This window comes from Garra rufa, chromosome 19, assembly GCF_049309525.1.
Source record: "Garra rufa chromosome 19, GarRuf1.0, whole genome shotgun sequence".
Classification (NCBI taxonomy): Eukaryota; Metazoa; Chordata; class Actinopteri; order Cypriniformes; family Cyprinidae; genus Garra; species Garra rufa.
In genome coordinates, this window is record NC_133379.1 from 31136238 (window position 1) to 31157536 (window position 21299).

Here is a 21299-nt window from a genome sequence, read left to right on the forward strand (position 1 = left end):
CTAGTGGGGACAAATATTTCCTGTGGGGAGCGTCGTGACGTTCGTTTCACAGTTTTCATGCGTTTTCGCGCTCTCTCCGTCTCTGACGCTCTCTTTATAGCCGCCTGTGAATTAAGTGTCAAATTAGTGCTTACTTGGATGCTTTGGTATGAATGAGGTTTTGAGGATCTCTTGAGGTTATCCAGCTGATCATGTGCATCACTGTTATTCATGAGGCTTTAATTCAAACCAGCTGATATCATGTTCTAATGAAGATCATTTTCTGTATTTGAGAGAAAGACATGCAGACACGTTTTATCCAGGTAGTTGACATGCTATACTAATTTCTAACAAATTTATTTATTTTTTATAGGACTGTAGTTGACCTGACCTGCAGCTTGACATGCTATTCTCAGTATGAACATTTTTTTATATTATTTTTAATTAATTTATCTTATTTTATTAGTTGTTGACATGACCTGCAGCATCGCATTATTGTAATTTTAAACATCTATCAATCTTTCTTTTTGTATTTTTGTTAAATTTGTATTTTATTGTACAGTATTATTTTATAGTAGTTGACATGGCCTGCGGTGATGCATTATAGTTTTTTTTTCTCATTTTATTATATAGTTGGCATGACCTGCAGCATGACATAATACTAATTTTAAACATTTTTTTTATATATATTATTTGACATGACTCGCTATACTTGGTTTAAACTTTTTATTTATTTATTTTATTTCTTATTTTATTATGACATGGCCTGCAGTGACATGTTATACTCATTAAATTTTTTACTCTTTTTGCATTTTATTATAGTTTGCAAGACCTATATGTATATATATATATATATATTAGGGGTGGGCATAGATTAATTTTTTTAATCTAGATTAATCTAGATTAAATTTTGGAATTAATCTAGATTAATCTAGATTAAAATGGCTAATTTGAATTCTGCTGAAGGCATTCAGAATATGTGTGCTACCCAAATAATGACTTAAAGTCTTTGAGAATGGATCATAAAGCTCATAAAGCTGTTCTATGATAATTTGTTGATGAAAATAAATTATGTTCAATTAGATGTACTTGTGTTTACTAACTAACTAACAATGAAATTATTTTTTCTCCCTATTAGATTGTGTGTTTTTTTTAATGTCAACAACACCTACCCAGCCCATTAACGTTACATGTTACACCGTACTTTTATTTTGACAGCTTGCCGTGAAGTTTCTGTGTCATACAGTATGATATGATGCTAGTTTTCTCAAATGAAACGGTAAAAGTGACACTCACAGCAGTTTGGGAGATTGAGTTTATCTGTTCATGTGAGATGAAAATGCCAAAAATTACCGGGAGCGTCACGTGTGTTTCAGTATGCGTGTAGTAAAAGCTCGTCTCCGCCATGCATACATACAACTAGGCAAACGGACCATATCGGATTCATATTAAAACGGTCTTTTTGCATTTCAGTTTTCACATACACTAGTCCATATCGCGATTTGAATTAAGTGACTGACCAACATTTGATTTATGAATCCAAAAAACGACGAATTTACGTGGCATTTCGCTATAGTAGATTCGGTTTTTATGAAAGGAGGACGACTCGATCCCGTCTGTGTTTTGGCGGAGGAGACTTAAACGCGCGACCATATTCTACAGTCTTCAGTATACATCCGCGTTAAACTATCAAGGTGAAAGTCATCATAGCTTGCGTAGTTTAGACCCAGCTCCCAACCCAAATTTGAGAATAGATTAACGGCGATATTTTTTTTATCGCGCGATAAGAGTTTCACGTTAACGCAGCACGTTAACGCCGATAACGGCCCACCACTAATATATATATATATATATATATATATATGTGTGTGTGTGTGTGTGTGTGTGTGTGTGTGTGTGTGTGTGTGTGTGTATTTATTTATTTATTAGCCTTTTTTGTCTTTGCCCTTTCTTTTCAGTTTTTCATCCATAATTCTATTTGTCCCTATTAATTTCCTTTTTTTTTAAATTATTTTATAATTTATTTGTCTTATTTTATTATAGTAGTTGACATAACCTGCAGAGTGACATGCTACAGTGACCTACAGTGATGCATTATAAAAAAAGTAATTGTTATTTTTATTATAGATTATGATAAATGTTTATTTTTTATTATTTTAAACATTTTGTTTTATTTTTTATAGTAGGTGACATTGTTTTTGTCCTGTATATATCTATATCTATACTGTATATATATTTAGCCTTTTTTGTCTTTGTCCTTTATTTTCTGCTTTTCAACCCATATTTCTATTTGTCTCCATTCCTTTCCTTTTTAAATTATTTTTTAATTTATTTATCTAATTTTATTATAGTTGTTGACATGACCTGCAGCATGACATTATACTGATTTTAAACATTTTTTCTTTTTTTATATTATGGTAGTTGACATGGTTTGCATCATGACATGCTATACTAAAAAAGTATTTTATTTTTATTTTATTATAGTAGTTGATATGACATGCTATACAGGGTTGTGAAAAGTAACTAGGCAATATGTAATGACCTGGTTAATCTATTATAATATATAATAATGAATAATTCAATAGTAATTTATATAATTTTATTATATTAATAAATAATAATAATTTTATAATTATTGTTTTAGTATATTTGTATTAGAAATATAGACTTTATTACCAATTTTTAATGCCTAGTTACTTTTCACCCACCCTGCACTTGTTTTATTTATTTATTTATTTATTTATTTTTAATTTTATTATAGTAGTTTACATGGCCTCTCTCTCTCTCTCTCTCTCTCCCTCTCTCTCTCTCTCTCTCTCTCTCTCTCTCTCTCTCTCTCTCTCTCTCTCTCTATATATATATATATATATATATATATATTTGTCTTTGTCCTTTATTTTCAATTTTTTCCATCCATATTTCTATTTGTCTCCATGTCTCTGTCCGTTTTTCACCCTTCAAATCTATCATTCTCCCACACTCTTCCTCTTAAACTGGAAAGATAAAAACGCTACATCTGAATCTGTGGGTGGCTCTGAAATACAAAGCAACCAATTACATTTACACAGTGCGCGTGTCTCTGTTCCTCCTCATCCTCCTCCTCCTCCTCTCTCTTTCTCCCTTCCTCTCCCCACTCTTGTTTTCCCACCTTTATTCCTGCCATATGCCCTCTTTTTCACAGTCACATGCGTTTCCACATGCCTGCCCCTCATTTCAGCCTTCACACTGCAGAAGCCGAGCCACATTCTCAAGTTTGAGGAGTCCGGCTTTCAAACCTCCCGATGCAGACAGCTGCCGCATACAGAGCATTACTCATATCCCTGTGAAAGCCCTTTATACCCGAGGCTGGTGTCAGCTTAGCAGGTGACATTAAGAGGCTAAGAGGAGGCCGCACTGGGCCTGTCATTTCTCAAATTGAAAAAGAAGCGAGAGAAACTGACAGCCGGATCCGGAAGCATGACATATAAGGAACCATTGTCCATCTAGACTCTATTTAGAATGGTTTCTTGTGTTCATTTGTGGGATAAATGGGTATTCAAAGAGGGCCATATAATTAGAAATCGAATTTACTTGATCGTTTGTACATAAAAGAGTTTAATGTGCCAGAGCAAAGTGCTGTCACATGTAAAAAAAAAAAGGATATTTACATAAAAGTCTTAAAGGCACAGCAACAAATAAACTCTCGTTAGTGTCAATGTGAGTGCCTCTCACGCTCATGGTCATAAAACAACCTTTATATTGTTTAAGCATGCAAAACCTGACTTAAATAATTATTGAATCAAAATAAAATGTTAAATATGTGACCCTGGACCACAAAACCAGTCATAATTTAGCTGAATAAAAATGCTTTCCGTTGATGTATGGTTTGTTAGGGTTGGATAATATTTGGTCGAGACACAACTATTTGAAAATCTGGAATCTAACGGTGCAAAAAAATCGAAATATTGAGAATATCGCCTTTAAAGTTGTTCAAATGAAGTTCTTAGCAATGCATATTACTAATCAAAAATTAAGTTTTGATATATCTATGGTAGGAAATTTGCAAAATATCTTCACGGAACATGATCTTTACTTAATATCCTAATGATTTTTGGCATAAAAGAAAAATGTATAATTTTGACCCATACAATGTATTGTTGGCTATTGCTACAAATATACCCGTGCTACTTAAGACTGGTTTTGTGGTCCAGGGTCACAAATATGTGCAAAATGCAGATGTATGCATGTTTTAAAGTGCAAGCTTGCGTTAATGTTTGCTTGAATGCCTGAAGTTTTCTTGTAAAAGAGATCATGATGGGCTTAATTCATTAAAACTGGATTTAAGTAATGAAAGGATTGCAGTAAATGTTAAATATGCTCAGCTGCTGAGTCTGACAGGGTCACTGGATTGTGCAGTGCTGGATTACACTGTGTGATGCTTCTGTGGTTTTGTAACCCGATGACTAAGCTGATTTTAGGAGAAAATGTGTGGAATTCTTTAGAATGGATTTGTGTGATTTTCTATTATTTTTTTTCTATTATGTTTGCAAATGTATATTTTTAGCTTTATATTGTCATTATAACAATCAGTCAGTAATGATTCTAACTGGCGTTTCAGAAACCTTAAAGGGATAGTTCTCTCAAAAATGACAATTTAGCCATTAATTACTCACCTTCCTCTAAGACCTCTAAAACAACTGAAATATTTTATTGCTCAAAACAGTAGTAAGGGCATCGTTGAAGTACTCATAAAATGCGACATCAGTGGTCATGTGATCCACCTCATCCAAACTTGTGTGAACATGTTCTTCTGAGGAACATAAAAGAGGATATTTCGACTTGAAAGTCAAAGGGCACCAAAACTGTTAGTTACTAATGTTCTTTAAAATATCTTCTATTTTAAACGTTTTGGAACAACATGAGGGTAAATCTTGTCATTTTTGGTTATACTATCCTTTTAAACACTCCAACGTACTCAAAGCTTAAAGAGTTAGTTCACCCAAAAATGAAAATTCTGTCATTAATTACTCACCCTCATGTCGTTCCAAACCCATAAGACCTTTGTCCATCTTCAGAACACAAATTAAGATATTTTTGATTAAATCTGAGATCTTTCTGACCCTGCATACACAGCAATGAAACTGTCGTGAATGTTTGTCAAAGACTGACACAGAATAAAGTTGAATAAAGTGGTTATTTTTGTTTTCTTTGCACAAAAAGTATTCTTGTAGGTTCATAACATTACGGTTGAACCACTGATCTGTCCTTACTACCTTTCTGGGCCTTGAACATGGTAGTTGTGTTGCTGTCTATGCATGTCTATGCGCTCAGAAAGCGCTCAGATTTCATCCAAAATTTCTTAATTTGTATTCTGCAGATGAACAAGGGTCTTATGGGTGTGGAGCAACATTAGATTGAGTAATTAATGACTGAATTTTCATTTTTTTTGCCTCGTGATCCACCTCATCCAAACCTGCATGAACATTTTCTTCTGAGGAACATAAAAGAGGATATTTCGATACACTTGGAAGTCAATAGGCGCCAAAACGTGGTAGTTATGTTGCTGTCTATGCAGGGTTGGAAAGCTCTCAGATTTCATCAAAAATATCTTGTGTTCCAAAAATGAACGGTCTTACGGGTTTGGAACGACATAAGGGTGAATAATTTGTGATAAAATGTTCATTTTTTTGTCTTGTGATCCAACTCATCCAAACTTGTATAAACATTTTCTTTTGAGGAAAATAAAAGAGCATATTTTGATACACTTGGTCAATGGGCACAAAAACTGTCGGTTACCATCATTCTTTCAAATATCTTCTTGTGTATTTAAAAGGTTTTGGAACAACATGAGGGTAAATCTTGTCATTTTTGGGTATACTATCCCTTTAAACACTCAAAAGTACTTAAAAGTATATTTTTGAATAAATCCGAGAGCTTTCTGACCCTGCATAGACAGCAACACAACTGACACATTCAAGGCCCAGAAAGGTAGTAAGGACAATGTTAAAATAGTCCATGTGACATCAGTGGTTCAACTGTACTAACCCTAATTTCGAGATCAACGTCAATAAAAGTAATGATAACTTGCAATTCAATGAGTGCTCTAAATTCAGTAACTGCTCTGACTGATTTAGGAACTGGTATGTGAGTCTTTTTAAACGATTCATTAATTAAGACATTTGCTTGTGACTTCACAGCATGTCGGGCCTAACACTATCCTTCGTCTGTGACTGTATTCACAGTGCGGGCCTGCCAATGACGAATGCATGTGTGTTTTTTTGCAGAGCAGCTCGTGCATTTGGAGAGTACCTTCACACTCATCCTGAGAACTGCAACGGATCAGGTCAGTTATCTGCAATCCTCTTTCTTTCCTTCCGCTCTTTTTTTTCTATTCCACTTAGAGCCTGATGTTCCCAGACTACAGACTCATATTTCATGAAACACTGTGCCACTTTTTAATGTAGCGTGTGTTACCTCATCTGTCTTTTTCTCTGTGCATCTCTCACTCTGTCCTCTCTCCTTCTCTTGGCATCTGTCCTAATGTTTGATTTGAAGATCACTTACTGTCTGACACCCTCGTTGGCCACGACTCTGACTCCCCAGACAGCCTGTGCGCTCAGAACAACAACTTCAACAGCTGCACCCTCCAGGGCTCCGCCGTCAGCGCCGACCCCAGCTTGATCAACCCCGCCCTGGGCCTTCTGGAACCACCACCCCCGGCAGCTTCCTCCAAGAGTCGACTCTCCCTAGAGCGCAGCTTTTCGGCCGAGGAGGACCAGCAGAAGTGCGTAGAGTGTGCCCTGCAGCCTGCTCGGGTCTACACCATCACCGGAGAGAGCGGCATGCTGGGGACCAGCAGGGGAAGCAAGGAAAACCTGGAGCTTGAGGTCTTGAAAGGGGCGCAGGAGGCGTGTCACGCCCAAGCGCTTGCCCAGCCCTCTACGTCCTCCAACTCATCTTCTCCGACTCAGCATCACCGCCGCCACCATGGAGGTGGAGGTGGAAGCGCAAGCGCAAGCGCAAGCGCAAGTGCAAGCGCAAGTGCAAGTGCAAGCGCAAGTGGATCTGGAAACCATCATCACAGCAATCACCATCATGGCGGCAACCACCATCACGGCAACCCTAGCGGAGCTGGAAGCAGCGGAACCAGTGGTGGAAGCCACCATCACCACGGCATGCACCACCACCACCTTTCCCAGCCTCTGCAGAGCTCGGTCAGCGCGCACAACATTCGCGGCTGGGGAGAGGGAAAGGAGTGCGGCCTGGCGTGCGAGGCCTGTCCCGGGGCTCCCTCGCGCAGCCAGGGCTCCCTGGACCTGGAAAGCAGCACCCGAGAGGCAGGCAAGCAGCGCCGGCCACCACTAGAGCGGATGTGCAGTGTGGACCGCGTGACTGGGCTGGAGCGAGGTGAGAGGGGGAGAGCGACAGGGGAGAGAAAGAGAGAGAGAAACTAGGGCTGGGCGATTAATCGAAAAGTAATCGAAATCGACATTCAGAACCTATAATCGTTCAAATTTTTCCAGGACGATTATTTCGATTACTTTCCCTTTAAAAACACCGAGGCGCCAGAGTTCACAGAGGGGGGCGCGGGAGCTGAAATGCTTAGAGATAGAGACCTGTGCGTGACAGATTTTTCAGTCAGCACGGAATTTTGTCCCTCTCCCGCCTGCAAAAGCCTGCATTGTGGTTACCTATACATATTTTTTGAGTACATCGATCTTATTCTCAACAGAAAAGCAAGCATGGGCTGCTGTGTGCATGCATGGCAGAATGCGAGCAAACAATGCTCCCTGCCTATCTCAGTTCATCGCGATCTCATACAACTCTTATAACACAATGAATATTTGCACAATGAATATTTAACAGTGTCTACACTTCGTGTGTTGCAATGAGTGGATTCGTGCGCACGCAATATTAAGCAGTGCGCAAGAACTTTCGGTGAGTGGATTCTTGCATTCCAGAAACTTCCTATTCTTGCACCTGTTAATCATTTTGAAGTTATATTAGTTGTTCGTGTTGCTTTTGTGTAATAGATGAATAACAATTTGTATGTTTTTAGATATTTTATGTTTATATATTTCTATTTTCCGGGAGTCCCTCCAATCATTTTATTCTCCCGCATCCCGCACACACACGAGTTTCTACCCACTCGCGCATCAAGTTTTGTCCCGCGCCGCACTCTGTTTCTGTGCAGGTCTCTACTTTGAGGTCAAATAAAGATGTATAAAATGTTTTACTAATAATTTTATATAAAAATGTTTTTAAATCATATGCTTACAATGCCAATATAGGGCAATTAAAAAAAAAAAATTAAACAAGTGTAATTGACAGTATTCTGACGATCCGGCGTTTCAATCTACAAATCACCAACGTTTACCATGGTTTTACTGTAGTAACACTGACAGTAACCATGGCATGGCAGAAAAGTAAAATATTCATATAGAATTTTATTATACTTATAATGTGTTAAATATATTAAAGGAGTAATGGAATATAATAACAATATATATATTTTTTGTAAGTCATTACAGTTGTTTGTTGTACATTTGTAATTATACTGAATGTCTTCAGGATGCTGTTTTTCATTACAAATTCTTTACCGTGGTAGTGGTAATCTACAAATGTATGCAAATGTATGAAAGATGAAGCTGTTGTTATTTTTACAGATACTCACAGAAACAGAAGCTGTCAACTCTGCTACTGTCAAATGTGCATTTCTAAAATCTAAAACTTGTGATATATATGCATACATACATACAAGAGTAATTTTATTAAGAAGAGATACTGCTTATTTTCATTGAAACATTGAAAATAATTTATTTTGTTTCCAAAAGTGCAAGTTATTTATTTTCACTAATTTAAGAAAAATGTGACTGTTCGTTTTAAGCAATGTGTGCTTTAATTTCAGTTTTTCAACACTGATGTTCAATAAATAATCGTAGATAGTTGATAGTGTGTGTTTCCTTCAATTATTTTAAAATCAAGTAATGCACCCTTCATTCAAAAATCTCTCACTTGTAATATGTGAGCATATTTACTGTACAAAACTTGTCAGTGAACTATGAGGGCAAAAAAAATATATATATATAAATATAATTAAATATAATTTTATTAATAAATAAAATAATCGTTCATTAATCGTAATCGAGTTAAAATGTTCAATTAATCGAGATTTTGATTTTAGGCCAAATCGCCCAGCCCTAAGAGAAACTCTGGCCAAGGGGAAGGGGTGAAGGGTCGATGTGTTCGATGTGCCGTGGTCTGTATTTTTCCCGCTCTCCTGTGTCTCTCTCCTCTCTCCTGTGTGTCTCTTTTGTGCTCTCTCCCTCTGTGGAGTGGACCGTGTGTGTATGTTGTTGCTGGTGGATCTTCACACGGTGGCCGTAGAAAGTATTTGGATGCTTAAACTACACTTAAAGGAATGTTTTGGGTTCAAAAGTAAAGCTCAATCAACAGCATTTGTGCATAATATTGAGTATAACTGAAAATAATTCAAATTTTTCTTTAAAAACAAGCAAAAAATGTGGTCATAGTGAGGTACTTGCTGATAGAAAATTTAGCAATTTATATTACATGCTTTTATATTCCAATAATTTCACAATCTTCAAAATAATGTAGAAACAACATAAAGACAGTATATTTTTAACATTTGTTAAAAAAAAATGTATAACTGAAAGTGAGTATTACTCATATTAATACTACTGATGTCTCTGGGAAATTATTTGATTCTTAAAGGAGAAGTTCACTTCCAAAACAAAACTTTACAAATAATGTATTCACATCCTTGTCATCCAAGATGTTCATGTCTTTCTTTCTTCAGTCGTAAAGAAATTATTTTTTTTGAGGAAAACAAATCAGGATTTTTCTCCATATAGTGGACTTCTATGGTGCCCCGAGTTTGAACTTGCAAAATGCAGTTTAAATGCGGCTTCAAACAATCCCAAATGTGGTTTTAAACGATCTCAGCCAAGGAAGAAGAGTCTTATCTAGTCACACAATCAGTTATTTATTTAATTTTTTGTTACAATTGATATACTTTTTAACCTCAAACGCTCATCTTATCTCTGTTTTTCTGGTTCAAGACAGTTAGGGCATGTCGAAAATCTCCCATCTTATTTTCTCTCTACAATTCAAAAATTATTATAAAATCATCCTAAAATCAAGTACCAACCCAGTGTTTGCAAAGTGAACATGCAAAGAAGATCAAACCCCCTTAAAAAAAAGGTAAAACAGCAATGAAGGACAATTTTGAAGTTTAGGGAGAGCGAGACAAGATGAACATTTGGGGGTAAAAAGTAGATAAATTGCATTTTATTATTGAAAATAACCTTCCTAGGCTGGGATCGTTTACAACTGCATTTGGGATTGTTTGAAGCTGCATTTAAACTGCATTTTGGAAGTTCAAACTCGAAGTCCATTGTATGAAGAAAAATCCTGAAATGTCTTCCTCAAAAAACATAATTTCTTTATAAATGAAGAAAGAAAGACATGAATATCTTGGATGACATTATCTGTAATTATTTGTTCTGGAAGTAAAATTCTCCTTTAAATTTTTTTTAACGAGGTTAAACTGAAAGAAACAATCGCCTGCGTTGAAGTGCTAATTTTGACAGCACTAATTTTAGGTATACATTTGTGTCAGTTCATGCATACTTTGGTAATCAAGTGTGATGGAATCATTTACTAACTTAAGTAAAGGTAGAACTTTTCTGCATCAGTCTAGGCAGGTAGTCTTGAATTAGCAGATAGACATAAACGTCTCTTTCTTGTTTGCGTACATTCATAAGTTCTGACAGCTGAAAACCAGACAGAATCAAAAGTCATCTGCTATGCCTTCATCTGACAACATGTCTCTGGCAACTACCCACATACACAGATGCATCTTTGACGAATAATGAGAAGTTCATTTGTCTAGGATAGCAGATGCTCAAATAATACAGTTTTACAGACCAAAAAAAGAGAGGCACTTCACATTTCACCAGCACAATTAACTTCAATTATATGTGCCTTCCATGTCCATTTTACTATGTTTTTGCTTTTTTTAAAACAACAACAAAAGGAAAAATTATGGGACAAGCCAATATGATTTTTTTGTTGTAATCGACACAAATAGTTGCAATTGAGCTTAACTTGTTTTGAACCCAAACATTTATTTTAAAATGTAGATAAATGATCAACCAAGTAGCATTTATTTTTATGAAAAATAACACAAGGTCACTTTTCATGCAAAACGTTTAACACAATATGTGTGTATGTGTTTATATGTATGTATGTGTGTGTGTGTGTGTGTGTGTGTGTGTATGTATGTACAGTTGAGGTCAAAAGTTTACATACACCTTGCAGAATCTGCAAAAATTGTTAATTATTTAAGCAAAATATGAGGGATCATACAAAATGCATGTTATTTTTAATGTAGTACTGACCTGAATAAGATATCTCACATAAAAGACCTTTACATGTAGTCCACAAGAGAAAATAATAGTAGAATTTATAAAAAGGTCCCTGTTTAAAAGTTTACATACACTTAATACTGTGTTGTTTTCTGAATTATTATTTTTTTGTATAGTGATAGTTGTTCATGAGTCTTTTGTTTGTCCTTGAACAGTTAAGTTGCCCGCTGTTCTTCAGAAACATCCTTCAGGTCCCACAAATTCAGTGGTTTTTCAGCATTTTTGTATATTTGAACCCTTTCCAATAATGACTTTATGATTTTGAGATCCATCTTTTTACACTGAGGGACTCATATGCAACTATTACAGAAGGTTTAAATGCTCAGCTGATGCTTCAGAAGGAAAAACGAAGCATTTGGAGACCAGGGTGAAAACTTTTGAACAGAATGAAGATGTCTACTTTTTTCTTATTTTGCCTAAATATCTTTTTTTTTTTTTTCATTTAGTGCTGCCCTTCAGAAGCTACAGAAGATAAAACTAAGTTTAATTTACCCTGATCTTCTAATTCAAAGTTTTCAGCCCCCTGCTCTTAATTCATTGTTTTTTCCTTCCGAAGCATCAGTGAGTACTTAAGTGTCCAAGTACTTTTTGGGGCCACTGTTGTTCAGTTTGACCCAATTTATATATATCCGGATAAATCATTTCAACTGTACTAATGTGGTCTCTTATGTTTCTTCCTAACCAGAGGATAACAGTTGGTTCCCTAAAGAGAACATGTTCAGCTTTCAGACTGCTACAACGACCATGCAGGCGTGAGTACTCACTTCATCACACACATGCATATTCACACACACTGAAGTTTGAAGCCTATATTGACCACAAGTACAGATGGCACAACAGGTGTCTCATCACTAACACACGTTCATTTAGTGACATTTACTGTCAAACTGACTCACAGAGCCGACAAGTACACCATGACCACACAGGCTTTCTTCAAACGTGGCTGTTATCTAAGCTTTCTGTCTGTCTTTCTCTCTCCTTTTTGACTGCCTCACCTCTCCGCTCTACAGGATTTCGTGAGTATCCCTTTTGTACCCTTTAAATGTCACAAAATGACAGCGTGTGATGTCAAACGCTAGCTTCCCCCAGCACAGCCTACCCTGCCGTCCCTCCAGTCCCACAAATTTAGCTCTGTTTACAATATTTGACAGTGTTTGAAATAAATGAGAAGAAGCGAAGGAGAAAAAAATAATTTACTACAAGCACAAACAAACCTAACCGAATGGGATTAGATTTCTCAAAGAATCTCTGAGGTAATTTGCTCTGTAAATTTTTCGTAATTGCTTCGTAATTTGAGGAAGAACACACCTGTCTATGAAACAAACATGTATTGGATCTTCTCAGGTCCCATTCATATAGGGCTTGTGTGTATGAACCGAGGAAACCGCAGTTTCACCGCTGTCAAGTTGATGAAACTGAAGTAAAATGATTTTACCTCGATGTAGAACTGAATCACAATGCGCTTGGTTTTGAGAACCTGAGGGAAAGATTGATGATGTTGCTTTAGTGGTGTGAAATGCAGCGATGCATTTTGATTCAGGAAATGGCTTAGAAACGCATTTGATAGGCTGGTCTGAATAATTCTGATTACCTCAGCTAGAGACACAGATGTAGTTCTCTTGGATGGTTTATAAATGCTGACAGATGCTGATGGCGATCATTTATTGAGTCGAGTTGTTTATCTAGAAATGTTAAGTGTCCCTCAAGATAATTTCACATGGTTTTGAACAGCGTGTTGAATTGCAGGTGTGGATCTACACTGACTTCTTTTATTTAGTTGTAAGGAGAAATTGAGTCCTCTGTAGGTAACACCATTGGATATATTATCAGGAAGGTCAAGATATTCACTTACCAATGCAAAACAGCACAGAAACGATAAATAATGAGTCTTTCGATTTTCTGCACAAGCGTGTGGTGGCATAAGTACGGTTCATTTATACCTTAATCCAATCCGAGGCTCTGCTCGTGGCTGATTCTTTATTTACCCAGAAGGAGTTCCTCCTGTCTAACCCCAGCCTAACATTGCCCCTTCATGAGCATGGCTCTAACCTCTAACCGCACTTCAGTGAGCCCTCGCCCTCATTGGCATTAAAGTTGTGTCACCTCCTGCCAGGGTTTTCCGGAGTCTAGCAGAGAGAAAAAGGAGAAAAAACGAGGTGGAGTCAGCCGCCATCATCCAGAGGTACTTTGTTGCAGGCTTTGTCGCTGCTTTTATTCCTGTCAGAGGAAGAGCTTTGGCAGTACAGCCCTATCTGGCACTACAGTCTATCTATCTATCTATCTGTCTGTCTGTCTGTCTGTCTGTCTGTCTGTCTGTCTGTCTGTCTGTCTCTCTGTCTGTCTGTCTGTCTGTCTGTCTGTCTGTCTGTCTGTCTGTCTGTCTGTCTGTCTATCTATCTATCTATCTCATACACCTTGCAGAATTTTCAAAATGCTAATTATTTTACCAAAATAAGAGGAATCATACAAAATGCATGTTATTTTTTATTAAGTACTGACCTAAATAAGATATTTCACATAAAAGACGTTTAGTAAAATTGTAGTTGAATTTATGAAAATGACCCCGTTCAAAAGTTTACATACACTTGATTCTTAATACTGTGTTGTTACCTGAATGATCCACAGCTGTGTTTTTTTTAGTGATAGCTGTTAATGAACTGCTGTTCTTCAGAAAAATCCTTCAGGTCCCACAAATTCTTTAGTTTTTCAGCATTTTTGTGTATTTGAAGCCTTTCCAACAATGACTGTATGATTTTAAGATCCATCTTTTCACACTGAGGACAACTGAGGGACTCATATGCAACTATTACTGAAGGTTCAAACGCTCACTGATGCTTCAGAAGAAAACTCAGTGCATTAAGAGCCGGGGGTGAAAACTTTCGAACATTATGAAGATACTGTATGTACATGCTTCTTATTTTGCCTAAATATCTTTTTTTTTTTTATTTAGTACTGCCCTTCAGAAGCTACAGAAGATACTTATATGTTTTCTAGAAGACAAAATATGTTTTTTACCCTGATCTTCAAATTCAAAAAGTTTTCACCCCCCAGCTCGTAATGCATTGTGCTTCCTTCTGAAGCATCAGTGAGCATTTGAACCTTCTGTAATAGTTACATATGAGTCCCTCAGTTGTCCTCGGTGTGAAAAAATGGATCTCAAAATCATACAGTCATTGTTGGAAATAGTTCAAATACACAAAAATGCTGAAAAACCAAAAACATTGTGGGACCTGAAAGATTTTTCTGAAGAACAGCAGGCAGTTTATCTGTTCAGGACAAACAAGAGACTCATGAACAACCATCACTAAACAAAAAAAAAAAAAAACACAGCTGTGGATCATACAGGTCACAACACAGTATTAAGAATCAAGTGTATGTAAACTTTTTATTGGGGTCATTTTTATAAATTCAACTATTATTTTCTCTTGTGAACTATATGTAAACGTCTTTTATGTGAAATATCGTATTCAGGTCAGTACTAAACAAAAAATAACATGCATTTTGTATGATCCCTCTTATTTTGGTAAAGTAATTTATATTTTGCAGATTCTGCAGGGTGTATGTAAACTTAAGCAGTTTAGCCTCCAATTTGCTGTGTGGTTGGGCTATGATGAGAGTCAAATTCAATGTCTTACCTCCGTGGTTACAACACTCCTTGAAATTGCTTTTTGCTTGGCAGCCACAAACCACCTTTCTTACTGTTGTGTAACCAAGGCGTGACTGAACTATGCAAGTTCTGAGGAAAATTGCAATTGTTTGCAACCACAGGAACATGTTTTTTAGGAGGGAAAATCACCCAACTGATGTCAACAGCAGCGCACAAGAAATTCTAGACATTTCCAATGCTAAATAAAGTCAGCGATGTTTAGAGTAATAAACATACAATTGAGGTTTACATACACCTTGCAAAATTTGCACAATGGTAATTATTTTACTAAAATAAGGGATAATACAAAATGCATTTTAAAGTTTACATACACTTGATTCTTAATACTGTGTTGTTACCGAATCCCCAGCTGTGTAATTATTATTATTTTTTTTTTGATAGTTGATGATTCTCTTGTTTGACCTAAACAGTTAAACTGCCTGCTGTTCTTCAGATAAATCCTTCAGGTCCAACAAATTCTTTGGTTTTTCATCATTTTTGTGTATTTGAACCCTTTCCAACAATGATTTTTAAAATCCATCTTTTCACACAACTGAGGGACTCATATGCAACTATTACAATAAGTTGAATCCCTCACTGATGCTACAGAAGAAAACATGATGCATTAAGAGCCGGGGGTGAAAACTTTTTGAAGATCAGGGTAAATTTTTTCCTTCTGGACCATCAGTGAGCATTTGAACCTTCTGATCTCAAAATCATACAGTCATTGTTGGAAAGGGTTCAAATCCAAAAAATGCTGGAAAACCAAAGAATTTGAAGGGCCTGAAGGATTTTTCCTGAAGAACAGCAGGCAGTTGAACTGTTTAGGACAAACAAGGGACTCATGAACAACTATCTCTAAAAACAACAACAAAAAAACAGCTGTGGATCATTCAAGAACTAAGACAGTATTAAGAATCAAGTGTGTATAAGCTTCTGAAAACAGGGGCATTTTTATAAATTCAACTTATTTTCTCTTGTGGACTATATGCAACCATATTTAATGTGAAATATCTTCTTCAGGTTAGTACTAAATAAAAAAATAACCTCTTATTTTGGTAAAACCATTAACATTTTGCAGATTCTGCAAGGTGTATGTAAACTTTTGACCTCAACTGTAAAAGAATAAAATGCTTTTTAAACTACACAATAGTGCAGCCTTTGCCGACTGGTTATATTGTATTATAGCAGTAATATTAATTTGGCTAATGTAATAACCATGTTAAATTCAGGTTTGGGGTGTATGAAATAATAATTTAAAAAAATCTTAATTTTTCATTCCTTGCTTTGCGTTTTGATCTACACCGTTGTGTAGCTTCTCCCAACTGGTTATATCAACAGTTGATTGAATCAGTAAGCAGTAATCATAATTTGGCAAGTGCCCAGTTACCTGCCTTTTAGCAAATCAGTTTTGTCCAGTAGATGAGCGTTATATCGCCTAATAAATATTCATGAGTCATGCTAATAAGATTTATAATCCTATCCAAACATACACACACATTTTATCATTTCTAAGCCTCTTATTTACTCACCTAAACGGGGAAAAAAGAAAAGAGGTGGCATATACATAAAGCACATTGATTTGATCTTTTAGCATATTCTTCATATAATCAATAAGGTTGTTTTTTATAGATTGTTTGGCTTTTGTTTTTTACTCAGCGTGCTTCATTCAGTTCTCTCTGTGGATCAGGGGTAATTGAAAGAGGAGCAGATGGTCACAGTAGCAGTAGATGATTCAGGAGTGTATTGTAGGACAGGGGTGGTGTGATGTGTCACTGGAAAGTCAGCCCTATGAGACTAATGATACACTGCAATCATACATTCAGGAGGAGAATGGAAGGACAGAGAGATAATGAAAGAGAGAAAGAGATGAAAGGAGGAGCGTGAGAATCTGAATGAGAGGAAGAAAAGGCAAGCAGACTATTACGTAATTGGAGTTGCTGCTGTGCGTGGGGACGATTGGGAGCCGGAGAGGTCATATTGGACAGGAGTCTGGAGCATCCAGCTGGATGTCTCCAACAATGCACAGCTGCTGTGGGGGAAAGACAATGTGGTATGATAAAACACCTGGGTAATTGCTGAAAGCTGAGGTGACCTGAAATAACACATTGTCGTCTTACCTTACTGTACTTCCCCTTAAAAAGATAGTTCACCTGAAGTTGTTCATCATTTACTCATCCTTATGTTGTTCAAAACCCATATGACACTTTTTCTTATGTAGAATGCAAAACAAGATACTTTATAGAATGTCCAGGCTGCTCTTTTCCATACAATTAAAGTGGATGGAGACTGGAGCTGTCAAGCTCTAAAACTGCTACTGAAAGCACTGTAAAGGTAATTCAGGCAATTTGCTATATTTCAGTTGTTTTAAAACTATTTCATACAGCTTCATGCACAGGCCCAATAAAATAGTACATGAGACATCAGTGGTTCAACCGTAATTTTATTAAGCTACAAGAATACTTTTTTGGCCACAAAGAAAACAAAAATAACAACTTCATTCAATGTGTCATAGTACTCTCATGAATTTGCATCCAAGACTGACACAGAGGAGAAGAAATTGTTCAATAAAGTCATTATTTTTGTTTTCTTTACTACTTTACTGTTCTGTGAACATGGCAGTTGCGTTGCTGTCTATTCATGGATGTGGAATGACATTAGAGTAAGTAATTATTGACAGAATTCTCCTTTTTGGGTGAACTTACCCTTTAAATACTAGTGAAATATTGTCTTTTATTATTTAAAAAAAAAAATCATATGCATTTGGAACAACATGAGGATGATGAAATGATGGCAGAATTTTCATTTTTAGTGAAATATTCCTTTAAAAAGGCAAAGGGGTATGATTGAGGGAATAGAATTATTTAACAGCGTGAGAGAGGTGGTGATGAAATTAAAGAGCTAATAGAAGAGCAGAGATTGCAGACACGGGACAGAGAGAGTGAGGGAATGAAAAGAGAGACAATGGAGAAAAAAAGGCCTCTGACTCATCCTCAGCTGAGGGGGCGAGGGAGGTTTCTCTCTCTCTCTCTCTCTAATGCATGTGGGTGTAAATAAGCCGTAAGACGGACGGAAAAAGGTGACTTCTCTATATCTCCCTCCTCTCACAGGTGGGCACAGCTCTGTCACATGTGTAAACAAAGCGCTTTTTCTGTCTTCCTCCCAGGTTTCTGCCTCTCTCTTCCTGTCTCCTCATTACTTCCCCTCCAATTGGTCATGATCTACAGTGTAATTATGTCACAAAACAGGACTCTTGGAGAAAAACACTGAAACAGACTCAATAAAAATCTGAAATTAAATTTTCATAACACAATACACTGGCTAATGAGGATATTCTTCCCTTAGTGAGCTAACCATGTGTAGCACTGCAGTCCTGCCAACAGTGTTGTTTTGGTTAAACCAAGGTCCAAAATATCCACCTTATTCTTTAGTGGTTCATTAGCTGCTATAGACTGTTTTTACGACGCATCCTCATTCATTGAACATGAACAATGCCACTGAACCAAATAAAACTAGCATATTTTGCTGCTAAAAATGGTCACTTATTGTCATGTTTTGGGCTGTACTAATTGGTCAGACCGCCAAAAGTGATCAAAATCAAGGCGAAGAGTGCAAAAAAAGGCATTTGTGGTTGGCCAAACTGAACCAGGATTTCTAGGGCAAGAATCTTGGCAACATTCATGTTTGTTCTTATCATTTCCAGTTAGGTTGGTGAAATATTAGACTAATGTCTTAATTAATTCTGCTTGTATGTATTTTTACCATCTATTAACTTTAGTTTGTCAAAATATTGCACCCTTTTATGCTTACTAAGTCCTTCTCTATATGATTTAGCAGCTTGCACACGTTTTTTTCCGTGGTTTGGACAGCATAAATTAGCAGAATAACATATTCAGTAGTACATTAACAGTGCAATTCATGTTGTTGTTTATTGGTGATTTGGTAACTGACCAAAGTGTGGCATAGGTGCAAACCCTCTATAGAGAAATAACAAGAAAAATAACAATGTGCGGTAAAACTGTGCACTACAAACCAGTGTGTTCATAATTAAGAAAATTCATTAAAATAATATGGTAAGCCACACTAAAACGAGACCAATAGACCACACACGCCAGACCAATAAAATGTACAAATGGTGCCCACTCTTAGGGAAAAGTGAGGTGGATAGACTAGTAAAAGTTACATAAACACAGATGCTTGTTTGTGCAGCAAATCTGTGGATGTTTTGCCCTCCAGCCAAGTCTATGTATCAGCCGAAAATGATGAATATCTGAAAAAGCTAGCATTCCTGTTCATTTCAATGACATTTCATCAACAATTATACTAGAATAGTTCTTGCCTGAAAGTGGATTGAGAGCCTCTCAACTCAAACTTGAATTTCATAGGTCTACTTCGGACGTGAGCGACAGTTGAGGTCAAAAGTTTATACCCCTCTTTCAGAATCTGCAAAATGTTAATTATTTTACCAAAATAAGAGGGATCATACAAAATGCATGTTATTGTTTATTTAGTACTGACCTGAATAAGATATTTCACATAAAAGATGTTTACATATAGTCTACATAAGAAAATAATAGTTGAATTTATAAAAAATTACCCCGTTCAAAAGTTTACATCCCCTGATTCTTAATACTGTGTTGTTGCCTGAATGATCCACAGCTGTGTTTTTTTTTTTTATACCGATAGTTAGAGTCCCTTATTTGTCCTGAACAGTTAAACTGCCTGCTGTTCTTCAGAAAAAATCCTTCAGGTCCCACAAATTCTTTAGTTTTTCAGCATTTTTGTGTATTTGAACCCTTTCAGCAATGACTGTATGATTTTGAGCTCCATCTTTTCACACTGAGGACAACTGAGGGACTCATACGCAACTATTACAGAAGGCTCAAATGCTCACTGATGCTTCAGAAGGAAACACAATGCATTAAGAGCCAGGGGGTGAAAACTTTTGAACAGAATGAAGATATGTACTTTTTTTTGTTTTTTCCTAAATATCATATTTTTTTCATTTAGTACTGCCCTTCAGAAGCGACAGAAAATAAATACATGTTTCCCAGAAGACAAAATAAGTTACATTTACCCTGATCTTCAAATTCTAAAAGCTCTTAATGCATCGTGTTTCCTTCTGAAGCATCAGTGAGCGTCTGAACCTTCTGTAATAGTTGCATATGAGTCCCTCAGTTGTCCTCAATGTGAAAAGATGGATCTCAAAATCAAACAGTGATTGTTGGAAACGGTTCAAATACACAAAAATGCTGGAAAACCAAAGAATTTGTGGGACCTGAAGGATTTTTATGAAAAACAGCAAACACTTTAACTGTTCAGGACAAGCAAGGGACTCATGAACAATTATCACTAAACAAAAAAAGCATAGCTGTGGGTCATTCAGGTAACAACACATTAAGAATGTGCATGTACACTTTTGAACAGGGTCATTTTTATAAATTCAACTATTATTTTCTCTTGTGGACTACATGTAAACATCTTTTATGTGGAATATCATATTCAGGTCAGTACTAAATAAACAATAACATACATTTTGTATGATCCCTCTTATTTTGGTCAAATAATTAACATTTTGCAGATTCTGAAAGGGGGATGCAAATTTTTGACCTTAGCTCTATGTATGTACAACAGGACCATATGCTAGTAATGCGTTAGCCTTGCATCAACATTTGCATACTTGTGTAGAATATGTTTCTGACCTGAAAACTCCCGTCTTCTAATTTGTTGCTATTTCTTCACGTCCCTCGTTGTCTAATCACCGTTGTCTGCTCCTTACTAGTGTGCCAGCTTTTATAATTAAGTGTACAGTTGTCATGGATATGCATAAGCTAGTTATGTTGGAGGTGTGGGACAGACTCTACTGCAGTGGCATTTTTCTCTGTCTGCTTTCTCAGTCAGCTGGAGAGAAGCCAAATGGCTCAAAGAAAGTACACACTTGCTGGTTCAATACTGCACATGAGTGCACAAGGACGTCTGGTGTCTTCGAAATATGTTTGCGCTGTTGAATGACCGAGGGAAATCTTTTCACGTTTCCAAGCGCAAACATGAGATGAGGGTTTTGGTGTAGCGTCACGCACACATGCTGTTTTCTTCTTGTTTTATCTCAAAAAATGTCTTGATGACCTGATGTACCCTTTCCTTCCACCTTTTTCTCCTCTTCTATTAATTTCTAGGAATTTCCGAAAGCATTTAAGAATGGTGGGCAGCAGAAGAATGAAAGCACAAAGTGAGTGTATGTGTGT

The 21299-nt window shown here is 36.6% G+C and overlaps 1 protein-coding gene across 1 annotated transcript in view; it reads left to right on the plus strand.

Moving 5' to 3' along the window:
- Nucleotides 1–21299, plus strand: part of nsmfa (NMDA receptor synaptonuclear signaling and neuronal migration factor a) — a 57288-nt gene that overhangs the window by 23002 nt on the left and 12987 nt on the right. Inside the window, exons 2-9 of the mRNA XM_073825059.1 lie at nt 6243–6301; nt 6423–6425; nt 6514–6964; nt 7046–7365; nt 12094–12160; nt 12419–12424; nt 13522–13590; nt 21231–21283. Coding sequence (XP_073681160.1) covers nt 6243–6301; nt 6423–6425; nt 6514–6964; nt 7046–7365; nt 12094–12160; nt 12419–12424; nt 13522–13590; nt 21231–21283 — 1028 coding nt within the window. The remainder of the gene's footprint in view (nt 1–6242; nt 6302–6422; nt 6426–6513; nt 6965–7045; nt 7366–12093; nt 12161–12418; nt 12425–13521; nt 13591–21230; nt 21284–21299) is intronic.